The 18887-nt window shown below is 41.8% G+C and overlaps 1 protein-coding gene across 3 annotated transcripts; it reads left to right on the top strand.

Moving 5' to 3' along the window:
* Positions 1-3848: 3848 nt before the first annotated feature.
* Positions 3849-18046, top strand: LOC139380413 (ubiquitin carboxyl-terminal esterase L3 (ubiquitin thiolesterase)). 3 transcript variants are annotated; one of them, XM_071123065.1, is made up of 9 exons: positions 3885-4007; positions 4181-4192; positions 7037-7165; positions 7598-7754; positions 9155-9240; positions 9465-9512; positions 9736-9811; positions 10361-10419; positions 16762-18046. In XM_071123065.1, the coding sequence occupies exons 1-9, from the start codon at positions 3966-3968 to the stop codon at positions 16843-16845; spliced, it is 693 nt and encodes a 230-aa protein (XP_070979166.1). In that variant the 5' UTR covers positions 3885-3965; the 3' UTR covers positions 16846-18046. The 3 variants fall into 3 exon arrangements, with proteins under 3 accessions (XP_070979167.1, XP_070979166.1, XP_070979168.1); XM_071123066.1 differs by lacking the exon at positions 4181-4192 and having other exon boundaries at positions 3849-4011; XM_071123067.1 differs by lacking the exon at positions 3885-4007 and having other exon boundaries at positions 4183-4196.
* The last annotated feature ends 841 nt before the right edge of the window (positions 18047-18887 follow it).

Here is an 18887-nt window from a genome sequence, read left to right as displayed (position 1 = left end):
AAATGACATCATCACCTAATTTGCATGATTGGTCATGTGCATGTAATTGTGATGGACGCTGTAGGAGAGAGGAATAACTCTGTGGGAGAGACAAAAAGTGAGTAAAAAACACCCTAAATATGTTTAGAACAACAAATGAGCAAGCTGCAGAGAGTGGCACACACAGCGAATAACAACCAGATATTTGAGGCCATACTCCTCCTTCATAGCAGAGGCATTGTCAGTCCCTATCCCCAAGAGTTTCTCTTTTTTAAGACAACACTTCGAAGAAAGCCACAACAGCACGGGCTATAGATTTGGCATCTCCTCCCTCCAACTCAACAAGCCCCAGAAATGTTGATACAATTGTCTGCTTGGTGTCACTAAAGTACCTTATCACAACCCCCAGGTACTTAGAAACACTTACATCCGTGGACTCATCGAGGGGGAGGCTGAAACGCTGGTCACCCACATCTGCGACCAACTTTTTCAGAAAGTATGGTGCTAGAACACCATTAATCATTTCTGTACACATTGTCCTGTTCATTTTGAAGTGGGTAGCAGCAGTGGAGTCTGAGAAAGCAGCTCTACATGCTTCTCCAATGTGACCACATGCCAGCATGGAATAGTGTTCAGCGATAGCTAATGCCATGATGGCCTCAGCCTTTTTTGCATAGTCCATTTTTTGAACCATAAATGGCAGCTTGTTTTGGGTGGAACTGTTATAAGGCTTTGCCCTTTGAGTATGTTTTTGAGTTGTCATGTGTTTTTTTTACATCCCTAAGTTTGGCGTAGAAATCAGCCTTACAATACAGGCAGTATGCCCGTGTATCATCTCCAATAAACGGCTTCAACCAGCCTTTTAATTCAGGGTTTGATTCCCACTCCTTTCTGTATTTTTGAGTGTATAGTTTAGACTGACATGATGAGCTAGCCAGCTAGATTTATTTTAGACAAAGAACATTTTACATTTACATCCCGCCCTGGTAAACCAGGGTGGGATCAGCCAGCAGCGGCTTCCCGCATGCGCGATTCATTTACAGTCTGGACACGGAGGGGTGAACATCTCCTGCTCTGACTTCAGCTGGGAGGGACTGCTGTGCGAGGACTGGGCCGCCTGTGAGTGCTTTGGATAGGGGGTGGGGCCCACGGCAGCACCCGCTGCTCGTTGAGGAGAGTAAGAACGATACGTGCTTTCACGTCAGTCTCCAAAAGTCTCCAATAACACCAGAAAAAGTTGCTAGATTTGTCGCGTCAATTTTTTGAAAATGTGTCGCTAAACCTCAACTAAATCTTGTAATAAATCATGTGGAAATTGAGCAAGTTGAAATGACTAAAGTCCTTGGAGTAACCCTAGATTGTAAACTGTCATGGTCAAAACATATTGATGCAGTAGTAGCTGAGATGGGGAGAAGTCTGTCTATGATAAGGCACTGCTCTGCCTTCTTAACAACACTATCAACAAGGCAGGTCCTACAGGCTCTAGTTTTGATGCACCTTGACTGTTCAGTCGTGTGGTCAGGTGCCACAGAAAAGGACTTAGGAAAATTACAATTGGCTCAGAACAGGGCAGCACGGCTGGCACATAGATGTACACAGAGAGCTAATATTAATAATATGAATGTCAATCTCTCCTGGCTGAAAGTGGAGGAGAGATTGACTTCATCACTACTTTTATTTATGAGAGATATTGACATGTTGAATGCACCGATCTGTCTGTCTAAACTACTGGCACACAGCTCGGACACCCATGCATACCCCACAAGACATGCCACAAGAGGTCTCTTCACAGTCCAAGTCCAGAACAGACTATGGGAGGCGCACAGTACTACATAGAGCCATGACGACATGGAACTCTATTCCACATCAAGTAACTGATGCAGCAGTAGAATCAGATTTAAAAAAAACAGAATAAATACACCTTATGGAACAGCGGGGACTGGGAAGCAACACAAACATCAGACACACAGACACAGACACACACACACACACACACACACACACACACACACACACACACACACACACACACACACACACACACCTAGTACTGTAGATATGTGGTAGTGGTGGAGTAGGGGCCTGAGGGCACACAGTGTGTTGTGAAATCTCGGAATGTATTGTATTGTTTTTAAATTGTATAAGCTGCCTTAATTTTTCTGGACCCCAGGAAGAGTAGCTGCTGCTTTGACAGCAGCTAATGGGGATCCATAATAGATACAAATACAAATAGACATACCCAAAAGTAACTGTTATTCATGTGTAATTACATGATTCTGACATGCACATTTCTGACAATTTACCTCGGAACCTTCAAAATGCTTAATTTAACGTGGACCTACGTGACCGAGGACACTCAACTAAGGCACAGAGAACCCTAAAAGCGTTCCAAATAAAGAAAGACACCAAGCCAACTAAGACCAGCGAGGATACATCCAACTCCACCATATTGAAGGCTCGGAATCAACAACAAACTTCGATGCAGGCAATTTTCAAACAAGCAGTTAAGAAATCCCCGGAGGAACTGCTTTTTGGGGTAAATTAAATCACTTAAGGATATGGTGGAAGCCTCCAACACGTCTATCATTAAACTCAAACAACATTGCCAGCCAATCTGTCACATGCAAGTCTCTGGAGCGTGTTGAAATGCAGGTTAGCGCCAGGGCAACTACAGATGACATAGCCACCTGCCGAGATGCGGTGAAGCAACTGCGGGAGAAAATGACGTCGCTATAACGAAACAGGAGTAGACCCAGATGCAGACACAGGACGCAGATGGTTCGAGTCTCAGAGATGTAATATATACAAGGGGTAGGTTAAATGGCAGGTCCAGGACATGCAGAGATCAGTAATCCTAATAAGAGTCAGGCAGGCAAAGAATGGCAGGCAGGCTCAGGATCAGGAACGCCAACAGTGGCGGACGAAAATCTAGGCCGAGGGTATGTTGACTTCTTCCTCTTCCTCAGGGAAGGAACACTCGAAGGGCGAGAGACCGGTGGCCGAGCAGGGAAGGGTGTTGCGGGGGTACTCCACCCACACAAGTTGCTGGCTCCAGGTGGTGGGGTTTGCAGAGACGAGGCAATGAAGAGTTTTCCGCAGGTCCTGATTGGCTCACTCCGACTGGCTGTTAGATGGAGACAATCAGGGTGCAGAATGCCTTCCAGAACCTGGACGTGAACTGAGGACCACGATCGGAGATCTTGTCGACCGGAAGTCCATGGATCCGGAAGTCGTGCTGCACCATAAGATGGGTCTCCTTGGCTGAGGGCAACTTGGGAAGGGGAATTAAATGTGCGGCTTTGGAAAACCTATCCACAACCATAAGGATGGTGGTGTAGCCATCTGACAGGGGGAGATCAGTGACAAAGTCCAGTGATATATGGGACCAGGTGCGGTGAGGAACAGGGAGTGGTTGAAGGAGGCCAGCCGGAGCTTGCTGCTGAGTCTTGTTCTGTGCGGACACAGTCTTGGAGGCGACAAATACAGAGATAAGAAGCGGTGGCATTATGTACAAAATAAGTTACAAATAACGCAAAAAAACACACACACACAATAGCACAATGTGATAGGAAAGCATCCAACAGGAAAGTGTGAGAATTGCCAGGAAACAGAGACTGTGGAGCATGTGTTGATACAGTGTGGGCAGTATCAGAGGAAAGGGAGAGGCTGATATCTAGTAGGAGGGAGAAGGTGAACCAGGAAATTAGTTCAAAGAGAATATTGAGTAGAACATCATTAGATATAGTCTGAAATATGTTTTTTTTTAAAGAGCAACGGGGCTGGCAGGTAGGATTTAGTTTCTCCTCTTCTCTGCCCCACACTCCAGTGTAGTAGGTGGCGGTAAAGCACCATTACCGTCGGATGCCAACAGCGAATAAATCCCACCGAAGAAGAGGAAAGGCGCACCTTCTGTTTCGCCGAAAAAGAAGTTGGAGCTGTTTCACTTTACTGAAGATTTTAGCTAGCTAACAATCATATCATTCGAAATGGACGGCCAGCGCTGGTTGCCACTGGAAGCCAACCCAGATGTTAGTATACATACTTTGTATTTATCCAATTTTGCTAAACATGTCATCACAACTAGCTAGCTGCCTCATTCATTCAATCTCACATGAGTTGGCTAGCTAGCTAATTTATTCTAGCTAGCCATTGCTGGCTGGTTTGTCAAAGCTAACGGCTTACTTTTTGTTCTTTCTTTTAGGTGATGAACCAAGTGAGTAAGTCGTATCATCTTGCTAAACCCATCATGGAGGTGTCAAGTGTTGCTGTTAAGGATATCGGAATCTCACTCCATGCTAAATAACAGCTAGATGGCTAACAACACAGTATCCAGCTTGGAGGATATTTAATAGCTAGCTAACTATGGCTTGTTATCAAAAGCGGAGGTGCTGTTCAGCTTAACTATCGACCCTCTAAAAATAGCATATCCAACCCGTTATACTTGTATCAGCTGATATTTAACCCCTAATAATAGCAGCTAAATAGACAGCATTGACATTCATATCAGAGACAGTTGCTCTTTGTTTTACAGAAACAGGATTTTGATGGTGAATATGTAACTAGCTAACTAGCAAGTTCTTGGAGCCAATAATCACTGCAGTAAACATGCACATGATGCTCCATATAGAAATAGAGAACAGAAGTCAATCTGAATCCAAAGTTGGTTGAATCAAATGTGATTATTTTATCTGATTTAAATGACCAATGCTTAGGCTTCTGGTATTTGAATAAACCCTCCTCGCAGCTGCCCATGTCCCTTAAAGTTGATGATGTGGTTGCTACTGACAAGAAGCACATGGCTGAGCTCTTTAATCACCACTTCAATTAGTCAGGATTCCTATTTGACTCAGCCATGCCTCCTTGCCCGTTCAACATTTCCTCATCTCCCATCCCTTCTAATGTGACTATCCCAGATGCTTCTCCCTCTTTTTCCCCTGCCCCGCCACAAAGTTTCTCCCTGCAGGCAGTCACTAAGTGCTAAAGGAGGAGCTCCTTAAACTTGACCCCAAAAACCAGGTTTAGATCCTTTCTTCTTTAAGGTTGCAGCCCCTATCATCACCAAGCTTATCTCTGACCTTTTAACCTCTCTCCCCTCTCTGGGGAGGTTCCCATTGCTTGGAAGGCAGCCACAGTGTTATAGACCAATTTCTATTTTTCCCTGTTTATCAAAAGTGTTGGAAAAACATGTCAATAATCAACTGACTTTCTTAATGTCTATAGTATTCTCTCTGGTATGCAATCTGGTTTCCACTCAGGTTATGAATATGTCACTGGAACCTTAAACCTAAATGATGCTACCATTGCCCTTCATTCTAAGCAATGTTGTGCTGCTATTTTTATTGACTTGGCCAAAGCTTTTGATACGGTAGACCATTCTGTTCTTGTTGGTGTCTGAGGGGTCTTTGGCCTGGTTTGCTAACTACCTCTCTCAAAGAGTGCAGTGTATAAAGTCAAAACACCTGCTGTCTCAGCCACTGCCTGTCACCAAGGGAGCACTCTCATCCATTTATATGCAGATGATATACTCAGCTGGTCCCTCCCCGGATTTTGTGTTAAACGCTCTACAACGAAGCTTTCTTAGTGTCCAACAATCTTTCTCTGCCCTTAACCTTGTTCTGAACACCTCCAAAACAAAGGTCATGTGGTTTGGTAAGAAGAACGCCCCTCTCCCCACAGGTGTGATTACTACCTCTGAGGGTTTAGAGCTTGAGGTAGTCACCTCATTCAAGTACTTGGGAGTATGGCTAGACGGTACACAGTCCTTCTCTCAGCACATATCAAAGCTGCAGGCTAAAGTTAAATCTAGACTTGGTTTCCTCTATCGTAAATAGCTCCTCTTTCACCCTAGCTGCCAAACTAACCCTAATTCAGATGACCATCCCACCCATGCTAGATTACAGAGACTTAATTTATAAATTGGCTGGTAAGGATGCTCTCGAGCGACTAATGTTCTTTACCATTCGGCCATCAGATTTGCCACCAATGCACTTTATAGGACACATCACTGCACTCTTCTGTAAACTGGTCATCTCTGAATACCCGTCATGAGACCCACTGGTTGATGCTTATTTATAAAACCCTCTTAGACCTCACTCCCCCCTATCTAAGATATCTACTGCAGCCCTCATCCTCCACATACAACACCCGTTCTGCCAGTCACATTCTGTTAAAGGTTCCCAAAGCACACACATCCCTGGGTCGCTCGTCTTCTCAGTTTTCTGCAGCTAGCGCCTGGAACGAGCTTCAAACTGGACAGTTTTATCTCAATCTCTTCATTCAAAGACTCAATCATGGACACTCTTACTGACAATTGTGGCTTCTTTGCTTGATGTATTGTTGTCTCTACCTTCTTGCCCTTTGTGCTGCTGTCTGTGGCCAGTAATGTTTGTAGCCTGTTTTATGCTGCTGCCATGTTGTGCTGCTGCCATGTTGTCATGTTGTGTTGCTACCATGCTGTGTTGTCGTCGTAGGTCTCTCTTTATGTAGTGTTGTCGTGATGTGTTTTGTCCTATATTTTTATTTAATTTATTTTTATTTAATTTATTTTTTATCCCAGCCCCATCCCTGCAGGAGGCCTTTTGGTAGGCCGTCATTGTAAATAAGAATTTGTTCTTAACTGACTTGCCTAGTTAAATAATAAATACATTTGGTGTGCTTTGCTGAAAGGATAGTGTGGCAGCTACAATAATGATTTTTAGTTATTATTTAACCTTTATTTAACTAGGCAAGTCAGTTAAGAACAAATTCTTATTTAGAACAAAGGCCTACCACGGCAAAACCCCGTCGACGCTGGGCTTATTGTGCTCCACCCTATAGGACTCCCAATAATGGCCGGTTGTGATACTGCCTGGAATCGAACCAGGGTCTGTAGTGATGCCTCTAGCACTGAGACGCTGTCCCAGTCGGGAGCCCAAATGATAACCTGCTGATTTACTCATGTTCATATCCTAATTTGATATTTTAGCAAGTTAAAACACTCCTGAGCTTTACCCTGTCCATTGCTTTCCTATTTTCTATTTTCATGCATGATGATTTAACTCCAATATTTTTTCCCAAGTTTCTGCGACAGTTGGGTTTGCTGCCGACCTGGCAGTTTGGCGATGTGTATGGGATGGACCCAGAGCTTTTGAGCATGGTGCCCAGGCCTGTGTGTGCTGTCCTGCTGCTCTTCCCTGTCACAGAGAAGGTAGGTCTGCTCCAGCTTCTCCAACCTAATGTGTGTTTGTTTGACTTAGGCTATTTAGTTAAAAGGAGTCACAGCTGGTGCCGTCTTCTATGCTATGCCAAAAAATATACTCTATTGTCTTGATTGGTCGACCTGTGTTTTCAGCAAGTGTGAAATGTTCTTTTACACTTAAATGAAATGACAGTCAAATATAGACAGTCAAATATAGACAGTCAAATATACTGGTAACCGCATGTAGAGTTGTGGTTTTTGCCGGTGTTCACCACAGGTGCATTCTGCAATAATTTTGTATTTTATAAATGTATTTATTAACATTCTAGAATTGTTAAAATATACATTCAGCCCCAGTAACTACAGTAGAATGTAATCAATAGAACACATAAGTTAGGAAAACAACATGACACACTTTCCCTCTCCTCTCCCATTTTGCAGTATGAGTCTTTCAGGCTAGAGGAGGAGGCCAAGATCAAGGCCCAGGGCCAGGATGTCTCCCCAGATGTCTACTTCATGAAGCAGACAATCGGCAACGCCTGTGGAACAATAGGCTTAATTCACGCTGTAGCCAACAACCAGGAACATCTGGAATTTGGTACGTGGCTGTCACACCCTGGATGAAGTTTCCCCTACGTACAGATCTAGGATCAGCTTTCCTCCCCCAATCCCAATGAAAAACCCTACATCACCGATCACAGGGCGGTGACTGTCCTTTTTGAGATGGCATGCTCACAGTTTGACAATGTCAAACTTCTGTAGTCCATTATGGCTTTGATAAATTGAAAAAATGAGGATGTGAAAAATGTAATTGCGTTTTTGTTCAGGAGAAGTATTCCACTAATTTAATCGTAGAAATTATTTTCCGGTAGTGGCAAGATTAATTTAGTCAATAAATGATTTGCTATCCCTTTTCCTTTCTGTGCCACCAAATGTTTGCATATAGGCTACTGGTAATGTTACCAGAGCCATGTTCAGTTGCAAAACATTCTCGAACATTGCAGATAGAAAATCCATGAATAGAGCCGGCGTTATTCCTTATTCAACACGTCCTGCTGAATGCGCCCCAGGTTGTTAGCTATAGCTAGCTAATGAGGTAACATGACTGAACAAGGTGTTGCCTAATCAAATGGTTAACAGTCTGATCCACAAGTAGCCTAGTTTTAGAACGGCCCGCGATATGCTTTTTGAATGCAACATTCGGCCCGCCAATGTGCGACAGAAGAGAAAAAAAAGCATAGCTCTGGTGTTATGGATCATATCCTTTGAACAATAAGGGCTAGAATCAAGGTCAGAAATGGGTTTTTCTCTGAGGAAAAGGGAGACTTGGCTACGTTGGTTACACAACCTGGCTATGAAATGCAGTGGGGACAGTTGAGCGAGACTACAAGTTCAAAGACGGCCTACTTTTCTATACTAAAAGGGAGAAAAACAGACTGTTGTTTTTACGATTGAACTCAATGCTGCTTTTGTCTTTTAATTTCGTAAGGCTGCTTGTTTCTTAACCAGACAAAGGGTATAGAAGGCTGGTGGTGACTGGTTAGCTACCGGGAAGCAAGAGAGTCGCCTGTGCCGTGTGTATAATCTGAGCCTGAGCGGTGCCTGTCTGCCCACACACATTGCTTGCTCACCAGTTGATGTAGTCTTTGTGTGGCGCGTCCTTCCTACTGCTGAACAGAACTGCTGCCAATATTAATTGTGCTTGTCAAGGGAAAGCTCTTAATCTCTCCCGAAACTCTTGTCCAGTCCAGTTATTAGTCAGATTTTAGTCACAGAGATCATTTTGTCTCTTCTCATTTTAGTCAACTGAAATGAAAATTCATTTTCTTTTGGTTAGTTTTTTCTGTGTCTATTTAGTCAGTTATTAGTCTCATCAAATGCCACTGAAAAGTAAGTGTTTGGCAAATATTTTAGTCACTATTTCTGTTGACGAAATGAACACTGCTCAGTGATATAACTTTCTGTATGTTTCACGCTTATGTCTACTTGTCCTCCCAGAGACTGACTCTCCACTGAAGATGTTCCTGGTTCAGTCCACTAAACTGAGCCCAGAGAACAAGGCCACCTTCCTGGAGAAAGATGAGGTATTTCCATCAATCTTCACCATACAAAGATGATCATTTATCAGATTAACACTAGTGGGTCAAGACTATTGTTTAGAAACATTTTAGTGCTCAGCAGTTAACAGGGTGTGCCTATAATAAGTGGTGGCCACGATGACAATGTGGATGGATGGATTCATGGTGTCATTCTAGCCATGGGGAAATGACGTGATTGAAATTGAAGTGGGTGATCTCTTCCTTTACAGAGCATCCGTGTTACACATGAATCTAGTGCACAGGAAGGACAGACCGAGGTGAGTATCCATTTGAAGGGTTTTCTTTTCTAAAACAACTTCATTTGAGTTCATTTTGAACATGGTTAAAGACAGTCAATAAGGAACTACAGGGACAACTTTTTGAAAGGGAGTGAAATGGGGAGCTACTACCTAAACTTGTCCTTTTGTAAACTCTTGTTTTTGTTTTCTATTTTCCCATACTGAACATGACCCAGTTGTGCTTTTATCTTTTGTTTTATAGGCACCAAGCTTGGATGAAAAAGTGGACTTGCATTTCATTGCCTTTGTGAATGTTGGGGGACATTTATATGAACTGGGTAAGTGAAACACCCCTTTCCACTTGAAATGTTTTGTTGTAGACCTCTCAATAGTAGGAATAAGATACACAGAAATGGGTTTGGTAACACTTCTTATGAATAACCTCTTCAAAATGCCTTGTAAGCCCATTTTATAATGTGTTTGTAGCGGACGTGAGGGTTAATTTCCCCAAGGGATCATTTTCTTTTGGTCTAATGGTCAAGACTTTGGTTTCTCCTGTGGGAGACCAGGGTTCAGATCCCGCCTGTGATAATGGCGCCCAACGTGGGGTGGCGTCTGGTGAAGGTAGCCCAGCCTGTCTCTTCAAAATCAGTCAGCCTCAGCCCAAGGGGGAATTTCCTTCAGATCCCGTCCGTGACATGTTCGTGAGCCCCATAAGTTATTAAAAACATGCTTATAATGCATTATTAAGAGGGTATTCTTAGGAAGGGTTACCATGAGTTTTCTATGCATGTGATCCACATTACAATGGGATTGTTCTGAGACTTGCAGTGTGATATTGATCATGTGCAGTAGCATGTGTTTCTCATCTTGTGTTTTCTCTCAAGATGGCCGCAAGCCTTTCCCCATTGCCCATGGGAAAACATCAGAAGTCCGCTTTCTTGAGGTAAACGACTAATCAATGCATCTCATTGTAAAGACTCGACGCAATGATGGTTTGGTAGAGGCAACCACGGCCTTGGTTGAATAAGTGGCGACTATTCAGAAAGAGTTTCCGTGTTGATTACTGATATTTCCATATTCAGTAGGTGTACCTTACCTGCATTATAATCATGGGTGGAATTGGAAAGGGAAATCACTCTGGGAACTTACTTACCTAATCCACAAGAGTGCACCACTGTATCCGCTCCGCAGCCCTCTGGGAATCGGCAGGAATTCAGATCCAAACACATATTTACATTTTGAAGTCACTTTCACTTTGGGAACTCAGTTCCCATAATAGAACTGGGCGTAGTGTGGATATTGAGAACAGTCTAAAGCAGAAGCATAACATGTCATTACACTTCAAAGTCAGAGTGGACGGCAAGTAGGCCTACAGTAGGAATATCAATGACAATAGTCAACTCACTTTGATTGCGGCATTTGGAGTTGCATTGAAAAGAGATTTGCTGTGACTTTGTAAACATTAACAAAGGTCTGGCTTGTTCAGAAACTTATTAGATTATTTTCAGATTTAAAGCCTTGGATTTTATAACATTTTTATATCTTTTGATTTGCTTCTAGTATTTTATCGCCACACTTCGGGAATATTCATCGAATTTGCTGTAGGCAGCTGTCCTGCATGTTGACTTTCATACGCTTCAAGTGACATTGCTATGGAATTGCAAAACTCTTCCATTTCGCTTAACAAAAATCAAGCCATGAAGTGTGAGTTGTGCAAAATATTGATTGTCGTTAAGGAGGAAGAATGTGCCCAGGTCGTTGTCTGTTGATGTGCAATAAAAATGTTGAGCTGAAGGATGGGATCATCGCACTTCAAACTGAGATGCACAACTAGAGTTCGACCGATTATAATTTTTCAATACCGATTATTGGAGGACCAAAAAAGCCGATACCGATTAATCAGACTTTTTTTATTTATTTGTAATAATGACAATTACAACAATACTGAATGAACACTTATTTTAACTTAATATAATACATCAATAATAATAAATTTAGCCTCAAATAAATATTATCGGTTATGATTTTTCATCGCTGATACCGATTAATCGGACGGTTTAAAATGTATTTGTATTTATTTGTAATAATGATAATCACAACAATACTGAATTAACACTTATTTTAACTTAATATAATACATCAATAAAAATAAATTTAGCCTCAAATAAATTATGAAACATGTTCAATTTGGTTTAAATAATGCAAAAACAAAGTGTTGAAGAAGAAAGTAAAAGTGCAATATGTGCCATGTAAGAAAGCTAACGTTTAAGTTCCTTGCTCAGAACATGAGAACATATGAAAGCTGGTGGTTCCTTTGAACGAGTCTTCAATATTCCCAGGTAAGACATTTTAGGTTGTAGTTATTATAGGTCTATTTCTCTCTATACCATTTGTATTTCATATACCTTTGACTATTGGATGTTCTTATAGGCACTTTAGTATTGCCAGTGTAACAGTACAGCTTCCGTCCCTCTCCTCGCTCCTCCCTTGGCTCGAACCAGGAACACATCGACAACAGCCACTTTCGAAGCAGCGTTACCCATGCAGAGCAAGGGGAACAACCACTCCAAGTCTCAGAGCGAGTGACGTTTGAAACACTATTAGCGCGCACTCCGCTAGCCATTTCACATCGGTTATACCAGCCTAATCTCGGGAGTTGATAGGCTTGAAGTCATAAACAGCTGCTGGCAAACGCACAAAAGTGCTGTTTGAATGAATGCTTACGAGCCTGCTGCTGCCTACCATCGCTTAGTCAGACTGCTCTTTCAAATCATAGATTTAATTATAACATAATAACACACACAAATACGAGCCTTAGGTCATTAATATGGTCGAATCCGGAAACTATCATCTCGAAAACCAAATGTTTATTATTTCAGTGAAATACGGAACCGTTCTGTATTTTATCTAAGGGGTGGCATCCATTAGTCTAAATATTCCTGTTACATTGCACAACCTTCAATGTTATGTCATAATTACGTAAAATTCTGGCAAATTAGGCTGCCCAAACTGTTGCATATACACTGACTCTGCGTGCAATGAACGCAAGAGAAGTGTCACAATTTCACCTGGTTAATATTGCCTGCTAACCTGGATTTATTTTAGCTAAATATATACTTCTGTGTATTGATTTTAAGAAAGGCATTGATGTTTATGGTTAGGTAAACATTGGAGCAATGATACGCATCGATTATATTTAATGCAGGACATGCTAGATGAACTATCATCAACCATGTGTAGTTAACTAGTGATTATGATTGATTGTTTTCTATAAGATAAGTTTAATGCTAGTTAGCAACTTACCTTGGCTTACTGCATTCGCGTAACAGGCAATTCTCCTCGTGGAGTGCAATGAGAGGCAGGTGGTTAGAGCATTGGACTAGTTAGCTGTAAGGTTGCAAGATTGAATCACCCGAGCTGACAAGGTAAAAATCTGTCGTTCTGCCCCTGAACGAGGCAGTTAACCCACCGTTCCTAGGCCGTCATTGAAAATAAGAATGTGTTCTTAACTGACTTGCCTAGTTAAATAAAGATTAAATAAAGGTGTAAAAAATTTAAACAAATCGGTGTCCAAAAATACCGATATCCGATTGTTATGAATCGGCTCTAATTAATCGGCCACTCTAAGCACAACTGAAAAGTAGACAGAATTTTCGCAGAGAGGATGCGGCCTACAAAAATACGCTCTCTCGCGTTGGGTCTGCCAATGAGACCGACTAGGTTGAGGTTGATTTTCCCAAAGTTATAGTAACACAACAGCGTTTCAACCACCTCTACCCCGATGCCATCTCCCCAGTGCATGACTGCCGCCGGTTAAGGTAAAAGCCAAGGTACAGGTAGAAGAACGAGCTGTTCCTGAGCAATACATTTCAGCCACATACAGAGCTGGAATCTCCACTCCCATAGCAGGATTCGCATGAAGGTGTCTTGTGCGCAGGCAGCGATCCCAGCATACCAGGGACGTGTGAGTAACGAGCGATCCACGGCTTCCAGTCTGAGATGAGTTCAAGGCACCCCTCAACTCCAAATTCCAGCAATGTTCTTAACGGGGAGGAGCAGGAGCTTCGTCTGCGCCAGTTTGGCGGAATCGTCCTCCATCTAGCATCATTGCTGGGATCTCCATGGTTCATCATGTTGTCATCCCAGATGCAAGGACTCTTTGTTATCCGGATGTATTAACTGTTCCCAACCAACTCCCGGACGCAAAACCAGTTGTGGTTCATATCGGGAAAGCACAAATCCAATGTCAAATGAGAACCATCCAGGATTTGGGGAAATGACCCATAATCTCTGTGCGTCTGAACAGAAAAGAAAGGAGAAAGGAAAGGAAGCTGTATGTCTCGATCTATTGACATTCCATTTGTGGATGACTGGGACCTCTTTTTGGAATAGACCAGAGCTTTTCAGTTATGATGGGATTCATCCTAATGAAAAATTATCCAGACTGCTGTCCACCAAATTGTTATTTATCCTTTTATTTAACGAGGCAAGTCATTTAAGAACAAATTCTTATTTTACAATGAGGTTCCAGTTTACAATGAGGTTCAACGTTTACTTCAACGTGTCTCAGACCCAGTCCTACATAGAGAGAAACCTCTGAGCAGGTGCACAGATAAGTGCACATGTCACATGAGAGTACCGTAATAACAGACATTTTTTATTTGACCTTTATTTAACTAGGCAAGTCAGTTAAGAACAAATTCTTATTTTCTATGACTGCCTAGGAACAGTGCCTGTTCAGGGGCAGAACGACAGATTTGTACCTTGTCAGCTCGGGGGTTTGAATTTGCAACCTTCCGGTTACTAGTCCAACGCTCTAACCACTGGGCTACCCTGCCGGGTAGGGAGTATAGGGATACTTCAAACATGAACAATTCCCCGCATTTCTTTAAAGACAAAACATCAACAAATAATAAAAAGTCCAAGGATTATTCAAGTCCCCATTATAAATGGGTCATGTTTCACTGTTATTTATTTTTTATTATTCAAGCTGCCACTTTCCATTACTGAGTGCCTTTAGGAGCACGAGCGGATGCTCCTTTTTTAGTCACAGTCAGCAAGCTGTTCCTTTGAATCCGCTGGATTCTCTGAGCCTGAATAAATTGATGCTGCTAATCTCAAGACCAAGTCATGTCTCTGTGACAACTTGGTTTACTTCACTGCATCAACTAGGGAGTAGTTGTCAGTGACACACTACAGGTAGAATGTGCCGTTTTGCTTCACCAGTGTTAAGCTCTGAGAACAGTTGCCAGAAAGATGTCATTATCAATTCCATCTGCAAGAGCAAGGGTTTCTCCAGCAAGTGTGTTCCGCACAATCCTTCTGATCCTTTTTGACTGCAAACAGAGATTGGTGAGAATCTTCCTTCCTAACCCATTAACACGATTACATGTCCACCTTGTGTACCTCAATCTGTAAGGTTTCCTAGGGAAGCATCACTGAGACAACTAGTTTCAGAGAGCCCCCTTTTCCCACATGCCAAAACTTGTCGTCTGTTCTGATTTCAGTTTATGAACAACTTTGTTTGCCTCATGCATGGTTTGTACAGTGGTGCCTTTAGTGTTGGATGCCAAGTTGCAGCCATCAGACATTACATCAGGTCTACTCTGTGCTATCTTTTACAGCCTTACATGCTGACCAGACCGGGGGGTACCTGCTTATACCACACCACTCCTCATTGGTTATACCCACGTGGGTGATTGAAAGACTAAATGTTTTGCCGGTCGTCATGGTAATACTATGAAATTGTAGATGCCGATCACCATATAAGTTCAAAGATGAAAAAACCTGGTAGGAGGAAAGATGACTAGAAACGATTCGGTTGTTCGTTTTATATGTGGATTAATTGTTGGAGTAGATGACCTTGTGCATTTCAGATAAAATAACAACTTAATGTTTATATCCCAGGACAAATTAGCTAGCAACAGCAAGCTAGGTAAATAGGACAAATTAGCTAGCAAGCTAACTAGCTAAATTGCCATACATGTTTAATGCTTTTCGACCTGTTCCCAAATTAATGGCATTGGTTCAGAGTTTGTTTTGATATTTTAACCTGCGTGTCGTGATCGCGTTTGGTGTAGGGGGACAGATCCTGTAGAGGTTAAAACACCTGTCGGGGTAGAGCACATCACTTCTAAAATTAGATCATACGAATTAACACATACTGTGCTGACTGAACACAAAACTAAATTAATCTATTTTCCAACATTGTTATGTAGGCTACATATGATAATAGATACGATTATTAAACCTACATATTAACAAACACACTTAACATGATCATCAAAATGTAGTGTGCTAAAAGCACAGCACTTATTCATGAATTAATGAATGGCTGTGCGAAGTTGCTGTATATTGGCGGGAACTGGAACACACTGTCGTACACCTCGATCCAGAGCATCCCAAACATGCTCAATGGGTGACATGTCTGGTCAGTATGCAGGCCATGGAAGACCTGGGACATTTTCAGCTTCCAGGAATTGTGTACTGATCCTTGCTACATGGGGCTGTGGGTTATCGTGCTGAAACATGAGGTGATGGCGGCGGATGAATGGCACGATAATTGGCCTCAGGATCTCGTTACAGTGTCTCTGTGCATTCAAATTGCCATTGATAAAATGTTTGTTGTCTATAGCTTACACCTGCCCATACCATAACCACACCACCACCATGGGTCACTCTGTTCACAACGTTGACATCAGCAAACTGCTCGCCCACACAACGACCATCTGCCCGGTATAGTTGAAACCGGGATTAATCTGTGAAGAGCACATGTCAACATGTTTGAGGTGTTGGCAGCTCCTTAAGCTATTCTCGTTGAGCAGTGGCGATTTATAATCTTTATCCATCGCAGTTGTAATCAACTGGGAAACCAAAATGTTCACAAACTGCAGATTTAAACAATGATTGAGAATCTTCCTGGTTAATCGACCCTACCACTCACCATCGTACAGAATTAGTTCCCGGCTGCGACTCACAAAAGGACAGTTGGACAATTAAGATTAGAATTTTGATGACTGTGCGTATAAGCTCTAGTTGTTAACAGAATAGCTTGAAAAAATAAATAGTAATGAGCTCATATTTACTCGAGGCATACATGACAGCGTAGGAATAGCCTATAGTGTTTTGAATTTTTTTGTTGTATCTTTTTATGTATTCATTCAGTTTCACAGTACGGACCAAACAGAGGTGCCTGTACTCAACACCCCTAGTTTGCGCTAATAGTTAGGACCCTGGTTATAATCGTATAATGTATCAAGGTGTATTTGTTTTGTCTGTGTTGCAGGATGCAACAGAGGTGTGTAAGACATTCATGGCTCGGGACCCCCAGGAGCTTCGCTTCACAGTGGTGGCCCTGTCCAAGGCATGAACACGGCACTCACCGAACAAGAGAAGAAAATACGACTGCCAATCATTCTCAAGTGCTGAATTTTGTTAGCTCATTAGCATTTTTACTGAATAGGTTAGCATGTTGTATGATGACAAAAGGTTAACTGTAAAAATATATATAATTAAAGTAAGCTAAGCTTGCGAGGAATCAGTAGCCTGATTCTAAAAACGATTCGATTGTCAGATTAAAAGTTGTCATGCAACTGAAAGTTATTGAAGTGTGTGCCATCACTACTTCCCCATTGCCCCTTAGTACTTTGAATGATTTAGGCTGAAGTTGCTCCGAGACACTGTCCTTGGGTCAGTTTTGCAACCCAACTAATGGGTAAGGTGATCCTAAATCTGTACCTAGGGAAACCTTCACCCACCCCAGATCACTTACAACGCTGCAGTATTACTGTAGTGGTAATTGAGCTTTCAGTTGGACTATTCTGACCCTGCACTAAAGTATACAGTCCATTAGGCACTGGACAATTGCTCTGATTTCCAAACTCGTAACCTTTCAAAGATGATACTGACAGCTGTGGTAAGGTGTATGCAAAAACTTAATTCTAACAGGAGTTCTTTTGTTTTCCTCTGCAGAAATTAGAAATACAGAAAAGCGTCTGTTTCATTGACTTGCAATGTATTGAACAACGTATTTAAAGACCCAATGCAGATTTTCTTTATTTATTAAACCATTTCTCTAACAATTAAGTACCATATTTAATTACAATTTTAAAAAATAAACCCGAAATTGCTTCTTAGCAAGAGCAATTTCTCAAGCAGGAATATTGCTAGGACTGTGAGTGGGGAAGGGAAAACTGAAAACAAGCTGTTATTGGCAGAGAGGTTTGGAAGTCTTTTTCTTATTGGTCTAACTAATTTACCTCCTGGTGATGTCACCAGGCAGAACAAAACTCCATCCCACCAAAACCGGCTGAAATTTCAGGTGGTCTTTTCAAAAAGCTCTTACACTAAAAGGGCATTATCATTTTCACAATTTCACAGTACTATTCCAACCTCATTGTGTGGAAATGTATATAAAACAGGAAAATCAGTTTTGACTGCAATGGGCCTTTAAGTATGTTTTGATTATTGAGTTGATATGGGGAGTGGTAAAAAGACGTGATATAGCTACTACCACTGACATGGTGCCTACCTTTTGTAAAATACTGGCAAATTAAAATACCAAAATGGTTAATCTTACTTTGTGATTTCACTCGCACACACCCTATCTATCATGTAACCAAATGACTAAAAAGAGTACATATATTTTACCTTGTTTTTCATAATACAAACAAAATATGACTACATATTTAATATAATGAAAACAACAAACCTCTTCTTACTTAGTCACTTGGCTACATGCAATATAATATACATTTTCATAACTGCCTTGTTAGAATGTTACTTATTTTTTGGGGAGGGTTACAGGTACGATATTTGATATTCCGTTATATTTGACACGTACCTGTGGGCTGCCACTCAGAAGAAAAAAGAAAAAAAAGGTAAATAGCTACAAAGTTTAGGTAATAATTCTGTGTATACAGTGCATTTGGAAAGTGTTCAGACATTTTTACACATTTTATGTTAGAGCCTTATTCTAGAATTGATCATTTTTTTCCTTAATTAATCTACCCGTAATACCCAATAATGACAAAAACAGGTTTTACATTTTTTTTGTGAATTTATAAAACTGAAATATCACATTTACGTAAGTATTCAAATCCTTCACTTAGCTTGGGACACTTGTATTTGGGGAGTTTCTCTGCAGATCCTCTCAAGCTCTGTCAGTTTGGTTGGGGATAGTCGCTGCACAGATATTTTTAGGTCTTCAGAGATGTTCAGTCCGGCTGGCTGGGCCACTCAAGGATATTCAGAGGCTTGCGCCGAAGCCACTCCTGCGTTGTCTTGGCTGTGTGCTTAGGGTCGTTGTCCTGTTGGAAGGTGAAACTTCGGCCCAGTCTGAGGTCCTGAGCGCTCTGGAGCAGGTTTTCATCAAGGATCTCTCTGTAGTTTGCTCCGTTTATTTTTCCCTCG

Source organism: Oncorhynchus clarkii, chromosome 22 (assembly GCF_045791955.1).
Source record: "Oncorhynchus clarkii lewisi isolate Uvic-CL-2024 chromosome 22, UVic_Ocla_1.0, whole genome shotgun sequence".
Taxonomy (NCBI): domain Eukaryota; kingdom Metazoa; phylum Chordata; class Actinopteri; order Salmoniformes; family Salmonidae; genus Oncorhynchus; species Oncorhynchus clarkii.
This window is presented reverse-complemented; position numbering and strand designations above follow the sequence as displayed.

What these genes read in the sequence shown, in the direction of transcription:
- LOC139380413 (XM_071123065.1), top strand. Translation starts at nt 3,966, where the DNA reads ATGGACGGCCAGCGCTGGTTGCCACTGGAAGCCAACCCAGAT. An exon ending in TCTTCCCTGTCACAGAGAAG is followed by an intron (nt 7,166 to 7,597) that starts GTAGGTCTGCTC and finishes CCCATTTTGCAG; the next exon opens with TATGAGTCTTTCAGGCTAGA. An exon ending in CCAGGAACATCTGGAATTTG is followed by an intron (nt 7,755 to 9,154) that starts GTACGTGGCTGT and finishes TTGTCCTCCCAG; the next exon opens with AGACTGACTCTCCACTGAAG.